Genomic DNA, 14163 nt, shown 5'->3' on the forward strand with positions numbered 1-14163 from the left:
GCGCAGTGCATAGAGCTCCGGCCTTAGAATCAGGAGGACCTGAGCTCAAATCTGGCCTTAGACACTTGACACTTACTAGCTGTGTGACTGTGGGCAAGTCACTTAACTCCATTGCCTCACCACAAAAAAAAAAAGTAAGAAGACTGGAAAGATAGGTTGTGTTTGCTCCTAGACACTATAAAAGGGAACCACGGGAGTTTTTTGAGTTGGAGTTGTGTGTGAGTTTGTGATATGCTCAGACCTGTGCTTTAGGAGAATCACTTGAGTGGCTGAATGGAGGATGGAGTGGAGTGAGGAGAGACCCACCAGCAGGCTGCACCCTGTGCTGGGGTGTGTGACAGTGTCAGAGGAGAGAAGGGGGCATATTTGAGAGATGCTGTAGACGTGATATCGACAGGCCTGGAGAACAGATTGGATGTGGAGGGTGAAAGAGAGTGAGGAGCCCAGGAAGACTCCTGGAAGAATATTATTGGCTAGGTAGTGCAAGGGATAGAGCACTGGACCTGGAGTCAGGAAAACCTGAATTAAAATCTGGTTTTAGACACATGAACTGAGTGACCCTAGGCAAGTCCCTTAATCTCTCTAAGCCTCAATTTCCTTATTTGTAAAATGTGGCTAATAAAAGCACCCACCTCATAGGCTTGTTATGGTGATCAAGTGAGGTAGCATTTGTCAAGTAATTTGCAAACCTTAAAGCGATGTAGAAATGCTAGTTATTACTGGAGAGCGCAGTGGCACTGTGGACTGAGTGCTGGGCCCAAAGGCGGGGAGATTTGAGTTCAATTCCAGCCTTGTACTCTTAATGCTTTGTGACCATGGGCAAAGTCACTGCCCTTCTGTTTGCCTCAGTTTCCTCAGCTGTAAACTGGGACTAATAACACCACCTAACTCCCAGGGTTGTTGTGAGGATAAAAGAGCTTAGCACAGTGCCTGGCACATGGTAGGCATTATTTAAAGCTTAGCTATTATTACTGTTGTTGTTGTTAGTAGGAGTAGTAGGATTAGTAGTAGGAGTAGTGGTAGGGCCTTTGTTTCAGGGGAAAGGCTGGAATCATATAAAATAGCTGTTCAGTTTCCCAAAGGCAATGTAGCCCATCCTCCTTGTTTTCTTCTGTACCCAATAAAAAACAAAAAGAAAGAAACATGGAAATGTCATGCAAACATGCCAACAAGGAGCATGTGATGGACCTCACCATCTCAAGAGAATCCTCTGCATCGGACGTGTTCTATGACGTGGCAAAACACATTTTGGTGACTGTGTGTTTCCCCATTTTGGGCCTTGCTTAATATTCATAATCAGAGAGCCATCACACAAAGCAGTCTGTTCTGTTTTTCAAGGAATCTCCTAGATTTTGGCTTATGCTCTAGAGATCCCTTGTGGGAGAAAAGCTTGAGGTGGCATCTCACTCTGTCCACCTCATGTGCTTTTTTATTGTTGAGAGATGCTAAGTACAGTGGGATTGTTATCAAGCCGGATGGCAAGAAGGTGGCTAGAGAGAAGTCTGTAGTCAGATCTGTGGCTGGCTCGTTACAGCGGGCTTTGTCACCAGCCCCAGGGGAGGAGTTGAGGCACTGAGATCTGGCCTCCTGCAGGACAGGGGCTCTGGATGTCTGGTTCAGACTGCACTAGCAGTGGGGGGGGGGGGGGCGGGGGAGGAGTGGCAGTGTGTGATCTGTCGTGGAATACCACTTGTAAAAATTCTCTGTCGCTTTCCTTCTTGCACCTTGATGTCCTCAGTGCTTGGTTAGATTATTCTCATAAACATTTTGTAGAGAGGGGAAAGTAGGCATTGAGCCAGTAGTAGTTGATGCTCTTTTGATCAACTTTTTTAAAAAAAATGATAAATTGACAGGACAAAAATAAGCATAGCTGTTAAAAGGGTTGTGAAAAGATACCCATGATATATTATTGGTGGAGCTCTAATTGGTTTAACCAGCCAGTTGGAATTATGCTAAAATGTCCATACCCTTTGATCCAGAGAACTCACATATACCCGAATGAGAATGCAAGGAAGGTCTCATCTCCACCGAAGTGTTGATAATGGAACCATAGTAACAACAAATGAGTAAGTAAAACCAGGAATACTGCATGGACAGTGACTCTAATAATACAAATAGAAAGAACCTCCACAAAAACTAAGCTAGATGCTCATTATCATGATCCACCTCGGCCCATTAGGGAAGAAAATGAGATTGAAAAATGTACCTCCTTCCTGGTATCTAGTGCCTGCTGGAGGTCTAACTGATGTCTTGGTTAGTTTTTTTTTTCTTTTCTCTTTGCCCTAAATGAAGGTTCTCTAGATGGGGTGGGGAGGGATATGATTGGAAATGCAGGTGCTGTGAAAATAAAATGCCATTTTTTACAAAGTTCAGTGAACAAAGGTTTGGCTTGAGCTCAGGGCAGAGCCAGGATGGCAGAGTAAAAGCAGTGACTTGCTTGAGTTCTCCTCCAAACCCCTTCAAATACCTGTAACAAATGGCTCTAACCAAATTCTAAAGCAGCAGAATCCACAAAAAGACAGAGTGAAACAAATTTCCAGCCAAGACGACCTGGATGGTTGATCAGAAAGGTATATCGTGCTAGGCAAGTAGAGGAGCGCAGTGCGACATGGGTGCACAGGCCTCAGCGAACCAGGAGCAGACCTCAGCAGACTGAATCACAGGCAGCTCTGGTGGTTTCAAGACTTCTCAACCCATGAATGCCAAAGACAGCTTAGAAGGTCAGTGGGAAAAGTCTTTGTCTGTGGTGAGAGAGAGAGAGAGAAAGAAGTGCAGTTCCAGCCCCAGTCCCTGAGTTCAGCCCCCAGGGCGGCAGCTGCCTTCTGAGCTTCTGGCCCACAGACTGAGGGGGAATCGAGGGGGTGATCACTGAGGGATTGCAGGGATCTCTCTGCTGGTGCAGGATTCTCTTGCTTTGCCCGTGCTTGGATCTGGGTCACAGTTCTGGGTGGTGGTCCTGGGGCGAGGAGGAGCACTGGCATGGTGGCGCATGTAGTGGCTGTAAAGAGGAAATCCTCCTCACAGTTCCAAGACAGAAAAGAGTGCTTGTGGTCACTCATAGAGCAGAGCACAGACCCGGAAAGGAGTAAACACCTCGCCCTTGAACATAGCACCTTGGAAGAACTGAAAATTTACAGGTCTCTAGAAGTATCTCTGAAAATAGCTGCACAAAACTCATGAAGCTTGGGACAGTACATTCTCCGCACTGAAAGCAGACCCCTACCTTAATAAAGAGTTTATAACTCAAGTAATTGGCTGGGATCATGAGCAAGCAGCGCAAAAAGAGCCAGACCATGGAATCTTACTTTGGTGACAAAGAAGATCAAAACGTACAGCCAGAAGAAGATAACAAAGTCAAAGCTCCTACATCCAAAGCCTCCAAGAAAAATATGAATTGGTCCAAGGCCGTGGAAGAGCTCAAAAAGGATTTTGACAAGCAAGTAAGAGAAGTAGAGGAAAGACTGTGAGTGATGCAAGAAAATCATGAAAAAGAAGTCAACAGCTTGCTAAAGGAGACCCAAAAAAATACTGAAGAAAATAACACCTTAAAAAATAGCCTAACCCAAATGGCAAAAAAGGTCCAAAAAGCCAGTGAGGAGAAGAATGTCTTAAAAAGCAAAATTGGCCAAATGGAAAAGGAGGTCCACAAGCTTACTGAAGAAAATACTTCCTTAAAAATTAGAATGGAGCAATTGGAAGCTAGTGACTTTATGAGAAATCAAGACACTGTAAAATAAATCCAAAAGAATGAAAAAATAGAAAACAATGTGAAATATCTCATTGGAAAAACAACTGACCTGGAATAGATCCAGGAGAGAGAATTTAAAAATTATTGGATTATCTGAAAGCCATGATCAAGAAAGAGCCTAGATAGCATCTTTCAAGAAATTATCAAGGAAAACTGCCCTGATATTTTAGAACCAAAGGGCAAAATAGAAATTGAAAGAATCCACCAATCACCTCCTGAAAGAGATCCCCAAAGGAAAACTCCTAGGAATATTGTAGCCAAATTCCAGAGTTCCCAGGTCAAGGAGAAAATATTGCAAGCAGCCAGAAAGAAACAATTCAAGTATTGTGGAAACACAATCAGGATAATACAGGATTTAGTAGCTTCTGTATTAAGGGACCACAGGGCTTGGAATATAATATTCTGGAGGGCAAAGGAGATAGGATTACAACTAAGAATCACCTACTCAGCAAAACTGAGCATAATCCTTCAGGGGAAAAAATGGTATTCAGTGAAATAGAGGACTTTCAAGCATTCTTGATGAAAAGACCAGAGCTGAAAAGAACATTTGACTTTCAGATACAAGACTCAAGAGAAACATGAAGAGGTAAACAGGAAAGAGAAATCATAAGAGACTTATTAAGATTGAACTGTTTACATTCCGCGTGGAAAGATGATATTGTAACTCATGAGTCCTTTGTCAGTATTAGAGTAGTTGGAGGGGAAAAATTATATGTATGTAGATAGATAGATAAATAGATAGATAGATAGATAGATAGATAGATAGATAGATAGATAGATGGCACAAGGTGAGTTGAAGATGAAGGGGTGATATCTGGAAAGTAAAATTAAGGGGTGAGAGAGGATTATACTGGGAGAAGGAGAAAGGGAGAAGTAGAATGGGGTAAATTATCTCACATGAAACAGAGAAGGAAAGGATTTTACAATGGAGGGGAAATGGGGGAAGGTGAGAGGGAATGAGTGAATTTTATTCTTATCGGATTTGGCTTATGGAGAGAATAGTATATACACTCAGTTGGGTGTGGAAATCTATGTTACCCTACAGGAAAATAGGGAAGGGGACAAGAAAGCAGGACAATGATATAGGGGAGGGCAGATTGGGGGAGGGGGGTGTTCAGAAGCAAACACTTCTAAGGAGGGACAGGGTCAAAAAAAAAAAAGGAAAAAAAAGTTTTGGCTTTTTTTCCTCCCCATGCTTTTGTTTGTTATCTTCTGCTCTTTTCAGCTCCCTTAAGAATCCATTGTGTAATGCCTTGAATATTGTGTTCCTTCCATGGGGGGCCTCTTTCTGTCCCTGCTTTAGAACAGCTGCTCTTCAAGTCTTTGTTTTCTTCCCTGCCTTCAACAGCTATAGGGAGTTTGGAGGAGGGATGGAATGGGGGGGGTAAGACGAAGTGTTCTGCTTTAGACATAATGACTTGAACGTGCCCGTGGGATCCAGTGTTCTCTCTGGCATGTGTCTGTCGCTTTTATTGAAGTCTTGCACTCCTCTTCCCCTGGTCTCTTGTGTTTAATAAACCTCTTAGTCTCTGAGTAAGTTAAAATATCTTAATATTTGAGGAATGGCCCTTCGCTAATAGCATTTGTTGTAATTGTTTTTGTTTTTTATTCTCAGTCCTACTTTTGCTGCCACATGTGAAGGATTTAGCCACAGCCACCTTAGTCCTCTGGTGTGAAGGGAGTAGGTCAGTTTGAGGCCTGAGTACATTGAATTGGCCTGGTGGGAAAGGTTGAGATAGTTGAGAAACCTTGGGAGCCCACCAAGGCAATTACTAGATTGAATTCTTTTAGGTGTCCCTTTGAATATTTTGACCTTACTCAAAAAAAAACCCCCCAAAACTAAAACTACTCTTCTTTTTGAATCACTAACCTAGGGAAAAAGCGCTTGTTGTAGGAAGCATAGGCTAATGACAGAGAAAGTCACTAGAGCTGCCTTCTGATGTTGTTTTCCAGGGAGTGCTTTTGTTTGGGTTCAGGCCCGCCTTAGTGGTAAGGGACACCATTGTTTGGCCAGATCAGGAACAGGGGCAAAGGGCAAAGGAGAAAATACAGAGGACAAGCCAGCTAGATGAATGAGGGAATAACTCATGTTTAGTCCTTCCTTGGGTTCTGCTATGGGAAAGCCCTGGGTATGTTAGATGGAACACGGATTCAGGATGGTCACTTGTGGAGTGGGGATGGGTAGGATTGGAGGAAACACACATCAGAGTATCTGCTTGTGGAGGCTCTGAGTGGCTGTGGAGTTCAGGAGTGACAAGCACACTGGCCTTGGAGCCTAGATCTGAGTCTTACCTTTGGCATTTACTAGCTTAGTTGCCTTTAATTAAGAGATTTAGCCTCTCTGAGCCTTATTTTCCTTATCTACAAATGAAAATCCAGAGGTATGGAGTTTCACAACAATCTTCACAATAAGCCAGTGGTAGCAGTTTAAGAAATTTGTAAGATGCTACATGAATGTGAATAATGATCTTAGTCATTCCTAGAGTGAGTGCCCATCCTTCCTAGCCCAGCTCAAATATGACAATCTTTGCTGGCTCAGTGTCCTCCCCCCCCTTTTTTTTTTTGCTTAGGCAGTGGGGTTAAGTGACTTGCCCAGGGTCACTCAGCTAGTAAGTGTTATGTGTCTGAGGCCGGATTTGAACTCAGGTCCTTCTGAATCCAGAGCCAGTGCTGTATCCACTGTGCCACCCAGCTGCCACTATCTCCTCTCCCCTTTCTCCAAGGTCCATTGCTTTCCTTCAGATCTCTCTTGTTGCCCTGAGCATATCCCACTCCTTCCTGGACTTCCTCCTGTCCTTTCATCTGCCCTACTAGCTTACAGACTCCTTGAAGAAAAGACAGCATCTTATTCTCATATCTCCACTCTTAGAGCACGATACGTAATACTCACTTAATGAGTGGCCAAGAAGTGTTTGTAGAGTTGGATGGAGTACTTATCCTAGAAATAAATGGAAGCTCTTTGTTGACTGGAATCCAGACTTAATGAGTAGCATATGTAGGCTTTTAAAAATCAGCTCATCCTAGTATATCTTCTTAGAGCTAATGGCAGGGTGTTAGTTGAATGGAGTGCACGGCGTTGCTTTTCTTAAAAAACAAGTAGATGCATTGACGTTATCCTTAAAAGACATCAGCATTCTTAATTATAGGTGCAAGAGAAATATTAAACATTTAGTGAGCACCTACTGTATGCCATACTGTGCTCAGCACTAAGGATACTAAGAAAGACAAAAGACAGTCCTTGTTCTTAAGACCCTCATTCTGGTGGGGGAGACAGCATGGAAACAACTCTATGCAGATAAGATATGTCCTGGATAAATTGGAGATACTCAATAAAGGGATTCAATTAGCTTGAAAAGGGGATCAGGGAAGGCTTCTTGGAGAAGGTGGGATTATAGCTGGGAATTGATGGAAGCCAGGAGGTGGAGATGAAAAGGGAGAGAATTCCCTGCATGGAGGATGGCCAGGGAAAATGCCTGGAGGCAGGAGAGGTCTTGTGTGAGGGACCGCAAGGAAGTCAACAGAACTGAATCGCAGAGTGTGTGAAGGTGATAAGGTGTCAGAACACTGGGGGAGTGGGGAGGTCAGGTCATGCAGGGCTTTGGATGCCAAAGAGAAGATTTTCTATTTGTTCCTCAAGACAGTCGGGATCCACTGGAACGTGTTGATGTGGGGCGGGCGCTGGCTTGATCGGACCTGCACTTTAGAAAGATCGTCTGGCCAGATGAATGAGAAATGGACAGGAGTGAGGAGAGACTTGTGTCAGGGAGGCCAGACAGCTGGCTCTTGGAGTCCTCTAGGTGTGAGGTGATGAAGCTCCTACACATTAGGGTCTCGGTGGCAGTGTCAGAGGAGAGAAGGGGGGATATATGTAACACCTAGGATGTTAGCCTGAGGGATTGGGAAGAGGGGAAGATTGGGGGCAGAGGAAAAGTAACGAGTTCAGGGTGGTTATATTGAACTCAAGATGTCTATGGGACATCCAGCTTGAGCTGTCTAATAGTTGGAGAAGAGAGATTGGAGGTTGGCAGAGAGGTTAGAGCTGCATAGGTACATTTGAGAGTTCAGTATGGTGATGAGAATTGAATCCGTGGGAGCTGATGAAATCACCAACTGAAGTAGTATAGAGGGAGAAGAAAAGAGCCCAGGACAGAGCCCTGGGGGACACCCACAGGTAGCAAATACCGCTTGGATAATGATCTAGCAAAGGTGACTAAGAAGAAGTGGACACATGGGTAGGACTGGAACCAGCAAAGGAGAGAGTGATCAACAGTGGCAGAGGCTGCAGAGAGGTCAGGAAAGAATAAGAGCCACTAGATTGGGCAGTTAAGAAATCGTTAGTCATTTTGGAGAGAACGGTTTTGGTTGAATGGTGAGCTCAGAAGCCAGACTCTGAGAGTGAAGAAGAGAGGGAGGAAAAGAAGGGGAGGCATGTCTTGCAGAAGGCCTTCTCAAAGGGGTTTGCCCCAAAAGGGAGAAAGGGGAGAGTGGAATTCGTTTCCAGTTACTCAGTGTTAGCCTCACTCTTAGCAATTCTCTTATAAAAGCCACAACTCATGGAGTACCGTGTGACAGCGTTTGTTTTCCTGACAAACTCGGTGCCTCCTTTCATTCAAAAGGTGAAGAGATCGTTTCTTCACCAAAGATCATCCAGTTATTCTTGGGCTGTTGACAGATACTGTCTTTACAAATGTCTGGTCATTTTCTGCCTCTACAGTAGCAGCTGTATTAAATGAAATAGTTGTTTCAAGCTTATGATTTACTTGAATTCAAGACTTTAAGCAAAGAGTAAATAAATTACGACCTCTTGGTACGACCCTAGGTTGAGTCAGAAGGGACCTTAGCCCTCGTTTTATAAATTGGGAACCTGGAATGCACCTAAACCAGGGGGGTCGCTTGAGGTGACTTAAACTTTCCTGTACAGGAACAGGCCTCTAAAAATTGACTTTGTAATCTGTCTTACATTTAGTAACTCTTGAAAGTCATCCCCTTTTCTCTTTTTTTTCTCTTCTTTTCCTCTTTCTCTTTCTTCCCTTCCTTCCTTCCATCTTTCCTTTTTATGAGATGGGGTGGGGAGATAGACTTCTGATTTCAAGTGTATGAGGTAACTACCCCCAGTCATACTGGTCTGCCATTTATACAACTATTCTGTCGCTTAGTTGCGTAGACACCAAGAGATTAAGTGACTTGCCCAGGGTCACTCGGCCAGTAGGTGCCAGAAAGGGACCTAAAGTGCTTCTCTCCCTTACTCTTAGGCTCTTTGTTAATTACATTATTTCAGCCCATCTCTTTCAGTGTTCTTGTCCCTCCTCTCTTCTCTTTCACAGTTTACTTGACAAGTAATTTGGTTTGCCGTTCCCAAGAATTTCTCATAATTACTAGGTTAGATTGTGAACTCTTTGAGGGCCCTTATTTATCTTAAGCAGCTCCTGAGTTCCTAAACAATGCTGTGCATATCATCTGTGCTTAATAAAAATTTGTGTAAACTAATTCATGCATTCCATTTTCTTCCTGAGAGATTCTCTGAAAGATCTGGTTTAGTGGTCAGGCATGGCCTGTGAGCCTTGTCACCTCACTGGAGAATGTTCTGATGTTCTAATGCTCTGCTTCCCGCTTTAATTCTATCCGTGTTAGACAGATTTTCATTTGTTTATCCTTAAATAATGCTCTTTCTCATTTTTTTTAAACCAAAAACAGTTCCTGATGGGATACACAAGACTTTTTGCCACCTGGCCAATGGATCTTGTTAAATATTTAACATCTGTTGCACTTCCAGCATGCTAATGTTTTCCCGTCCATTTTAAGGGGTTTTATGCAAGTTTACTTAGGTTCAGACCCTTAAAGCAAAGCCGTCATACTTCCTTCCTAGTGAAATGCCAAGCCCACTGTGCTCTAGCTTTGATGAGGGCCTTTGTCCTTTAGGTCATGAGTAAAGCGGCGGAGAGTCCTTCAGAAGCAGGGCATTATTGGGGCGATTTGAAGATGAAATAAAGACAGCCATTCGGAGGGAGGCTAGTCCGTCACTCCATTAGAAGCAAGTCACTTAAACCCTTGGGTTTTTCATGCAACTCTTCAAGTTGTGCCCAAGACACTGGGACTAATGACTCAGTGAAATGGCTAGGTAAGCTTAGTGTTCTAGGTCATACATAACACGACACGATTAGGGAGCAAAGATCCCACAGGCATTAGTGTAGGCTTTTTATTTCTTTTCCAGATGTTTAATGATGAAAACATACATAAAATACATATTAAAGTTCAGATGCTTTATATTTTTTGCAAGAAAATGAAGCCTTAAGATACAAAATAAACATTTCATTAAAAAAAAAACTAAACAGGTTAGGTTTTACTCAGTTAAGACGGTAAAATAGCAGCAAAGTACCAAGACATTATTTGTGCACTTCTTGTATTGAGGACCAAAGTTACTTCATTAAGATCAGAGTCAGAAATTCCAGACTGGCCTTCTGGAGGGTTTTATATAATTTGAGTCACTGGTTAGATACGAGCATGTTTTTCCAAATATACATCAGAGAAAGGAGTACTTCCATTAATTTCAGAAAATTCAGGTCCTCAGCCAGTCAGCATGACAGTTATTACAATGACATTGACCATGAAGACATGCAACACATATGCTTTCCAGACACTTGCTGCAGAAGGCAAGCGAGTATTAAGAGCATTGGTGGTTGTCTCCTCTCGCCTTAAAGTGAGCGTCGTGCTTTGTGGAGCCATCTCCGAGAAACTGCTTGGCATACCACTAGTGATGCTCAGGGTCATCGGAGTTGTAGATGATTTCGTGGAACTCATGAAGCTCGCATTTAAGACGGTTGCGTCTTGAATATGAATGGTCAGTGTTGCAGCTGCTGCTTCATGGGAATTTGTCTTTCCTGTGGGCAGGTCTTCTGGATAGAGAACCAAAGGCTTATCAGTGCTTGTAAGGACTACACTTTTGCTCAGAGTGGCACTTAACGTGGACTCCTTTGTTCGATATTGTTTGGGTATTTTGGTTACCTTGTGTTGGGTTTCCAGACTCAGGGAACTAAGGGTGTCTGTGGCCTGTGTGCTGCTGACCTCAAACACACTCGAAGTCATTGCAGAAACGGTAGATTGTTCTGTGTGATTTTGCCAGGGTGTTGTATGATTAGAACACGGAGACCCGACCACCTGAGCTGGAGTCTCCAGTACCCATTTCAGTAAATAGTTGACGTTCTGTTTGTCATCGCAAGCCCATCGGTTGTTGTACAGAGTTATTACTCGCAACTGAGAGAGTTGGTCAAAGGCTTGGTCAGGAATATACGTGAACTTGTTGCTGTGTAAGTAGAGGTGCGTGAGATTTATCAGCTTTACTAACGTCCCTGGAAGGATTTGGGTCAAAGAATTGTTAGACAAGTCCACCGTCTTGATGTTGGAAGGCATGTTAGTGGGGACCGTCCAGAGTTTGTTGCTACTGAGGTTGAGAAACTGGAGGCTACTGAGGGTGTTCTTGATGAGAACAACCCTCTCCAGCATGTTCTTAGAAACATCAAGGCGCTGAAGGTTCCACTGGTAAGCGGTGTCAGACTTGTCAAGAAGTTTGATGGCGTTATTGGTGGCGTACATTTCCCAGAGTGACCTGGGCAGCTGCTCAGGGAGGCGCTCCAGCATGTTGTTGGACACGTCGAGGGTCCTCAGGTTGGTGTACTGAGTTAGCTGGTTGTGAAGATCAGTGAAGAGGTTAGAAGACAGGTTTAGGTGAACAATGTTCTCTTGGAGTCCAGGGGGCAATACAGTCAAGTTTCTGCCTGAACAGTCCACACGCCTGTGCTTTTCTGAGCATGTACATTGATGAGGACAGATACACAGAATACCAGGGATGAGAAGCAGAAGGACGAGCAGGCAGGGAGACATTTTCAGTATCTGATATTCCATCTTTGCCTGGAAACAAATAGAGAGACTGAAATGATACCCTTTCAGCATGCCAATGCAGTGGAGGAATCTGTAATGGTCTCTTTAGCACTGGCAAAATTATCAATAAACCTCTTTGTTGTTTACTCCTTTTATAATTGTTCCAGTGATTAAACTAACAAAGCTCCCTTTCATTTATAGTCCAAATGCTTAATCCTGCTGTTGGGGCTGTCTGGTAGAGGGAGACTTTCTTTCCTTCTTTGCCTCCTGCCACCCTTCCCCAACCCTTCCCCCCTTCTTTTACCACCCTTCTTCCTTATCTGCCTTCTCCGAGCCCGTGTTCTAAAAAAGCATTCTCTTACCGATATACGCTGCCTCGTGAGTCCAAGCAAATACTCTTTTCTCATAATGTTTTCTTATCCAGATGGAAAAAATGGCTGTCATAGATCTGTTTTTAAAATCTCTGCAGTAAGGTAGCAGCCGTGTGTGTGTGTGTGTGTGTGTGTGTGTGTGTGTGTGTGTGTGTGTGTGTGTGTGAGTGTGTGTGAGATAATGTTTTTAAGATTAAGAAATCAGCTACAGTAGAATATAGCTTTGTCAATTTAAAAGGAATGTGTGCATATTATGAAACATTTTAGGCATTTGAAAACCCAGATCCAATATAATCCCCCTGAGCCCCACACATTACATTGCAAGATGTTGTTTTCCTGTGTATTCTAGTGTTGATTTTTACCGGAAAACTGGTTTTTTGTTTTTTGGGGTTTTTTTACAAAATAAATAGACATCGAACAAAATTTCTCAACTGTCACTGCAGCAAATTTTTGGTGCATGCACTGGCTACTAAGAAATATACCGTCTACTCCAATGACCACTTTAAAAGGAACAAAAGATCCATCTCCATCTATCCAGCTTTTACCCTCTTTAAAGATCAGCTTACCACAGATAGGGTTGTCTTCCACCTCAGCACATCCTCTCTCTGTGAGGCTCGAGCTCAAAGGTTGCCCGCTGTGTTCTGGAGAGCAGGGACAGGCTGTGTGCGGGAGGCTGGGGCTTGTGCTCCCCTGCTCAGCTGCATTGTGTCGCTGTGAGCTGAGCCAGGCTCTGAGAACACCTGATCAGCACCACAGTGGAGGACTGCAGAGCTGTCACTGGTGCTGACTCCAATTGATGGCAAGGCTGCGTGCTCTCCAGAGCCAAGGCAGGGACATACCTAGGGAAGGTAGGCAGCTGGCTGAGACCCTGTGCTGGCATCCCTCCACCAGCAGCCTCAGCAGGTCAGATTTGGGCGAGTTTAAATTAGACACCTACTTTTACGTTAACAGCTGCCTCACTGAGGATTTTTGGTTTTCTCTTTAGGTGATGTTTTATCATTGAAAATTAATTTATCCATACATTCTTGTAATTCCTTCAGAGATGTTTTTTAAATTTAGTAAAAGAGTTCTCGCTCTCAGTGCACGCGCGCGCGCGCACACACACACACACACACACACACACACACACACACACCCTATGATTTGGTAGCATTCTAGCCTTCCAGATTTGTCTGCTCACTATTTTAGTCTTATCTTCCCTGCCAGGAGATACCTGCTTAGATATATTTGTGCCAGACAAGAAGAAAATAATTGGTGTCCCAGCTCATAGCTTCTCAACATGCTGAGCTACATTTCAGTAAGAACACAGGTAGCACCTGTGTCTTGATAAGCATGATTTAAAAATTAAAATAAAATCTATTACAACAAACATATGCTAAGTAGAGGCAATGTGGTATTGTGAACATTGCACTGGATTGTGAGATAGAAAGTCTGGTTTTGAATCCAGGCTTTGCTGCTTACTTCCAGCACGACATAGAACAACATAGAACAGCTCTCTCTGGCCCTCAGTCTCCTTATCTGTAAAATGGGTCCGTTGAACTAGACAGGTACTGGGAGCCCTTCCAGCTCTACATCTGGAAGGCTTTGAAAGGTTTCATGGGAATTTATCTTTTGGGTGGGCAGGTCTTCTAGAGAGGAGACAGAAGGTTTGTCAGTACTTGTAAGGAGAAATGCCCCTGTCTGCTGATTCCTGAGATCGTGTGGCTGTTCTGTCCCCTTTGAATGAGTTATCAGACTTTGGGAAGTAGTGGTACCCACAGCTTGTAACTGCAGAAGGTGCAGTAAGTTCGGTGAGCCTCCAGTCTGGTCCTGGCCTTAGGTGTGATCATCCTACATCCTATCAGAGGCTGGGATAGAATGGATGGGGAAAACAGGGGAGCCTTGATTTGTCTTTGATTAATCGATGTGTCCTTTGGGACGTAGTAAAAATGTGAATCTTTACTCGGATCAGCGTTTATGGTAGATATTGCTTTGCCTGATTTTCTTCTTATAGGGAGAAAATAAAGCAAATGTATGTTTGGTTTCTTCAACATGTTTCACATGTAGTTATTTAGGAAGTAATTTAGAGCATGAGAGAGAGAGAGAGAGAGGGAGAGAGAAGGGGAAAGGGGAGGGTAGGGAGGGAAGAAGCAGACGGACACTGGGACAGGGGAGAGGGGAAGTTTTAGC

General features: G+C 43.7%; 2 protein-coding genes across 13 annotated transcripts in view; one reads left to right on the forward strand and one right to left on the reverse strand.

Moving 5' to 3' along the window:
* Positions 1 to 14163, forward strand: part of NF1 (neurofibromin 1) — a 248319-nt gene that overhangs the window by 163464 nt on the left and 70692 nt on the right. The window lies entirely within an intron of this gene.
* OMG (oligodendrocyte myelin glycoprotein) lies at positions 9929 to 13031 on the reverse strand. Its single transcript, XM_020963243.2, has 2 exons — positions 12561 to 13031; positions 9929 to 11653 (listed from the first exon to the last, which is right to left on the reverse strand). The coding sequence occupies exon 2, from the start codon at positions 11645 to 11647 to the stop codon at positions 10313 to 10315; it is 1335 nt and encodes a 444-aa protein (XP_020818902.1). The 5' UTR covers positions 11648 to 11653; positions 12561 to 13031; the 3' UTR covers positions 9929 to 10312.

The sequence above is a fragment of the Phascolarctos cinereus genome, unplaced genomic scaffold, assembly GCF_003287225.1.
Source record: "Phascolarctos cinereus isolate Bilbo 61053 unplaced genomic scaffold, phaCin_HiC Scaffold_5;HRSCAF=322, whole genome shotgun sequence".
Taxonomy (NCBI): Eukaryota; Metazoa; Chordata; class Mammalia; order Diprotodontia; family Phascolarctidae; genus Phascolarctos; species Phascolarctos cinereus.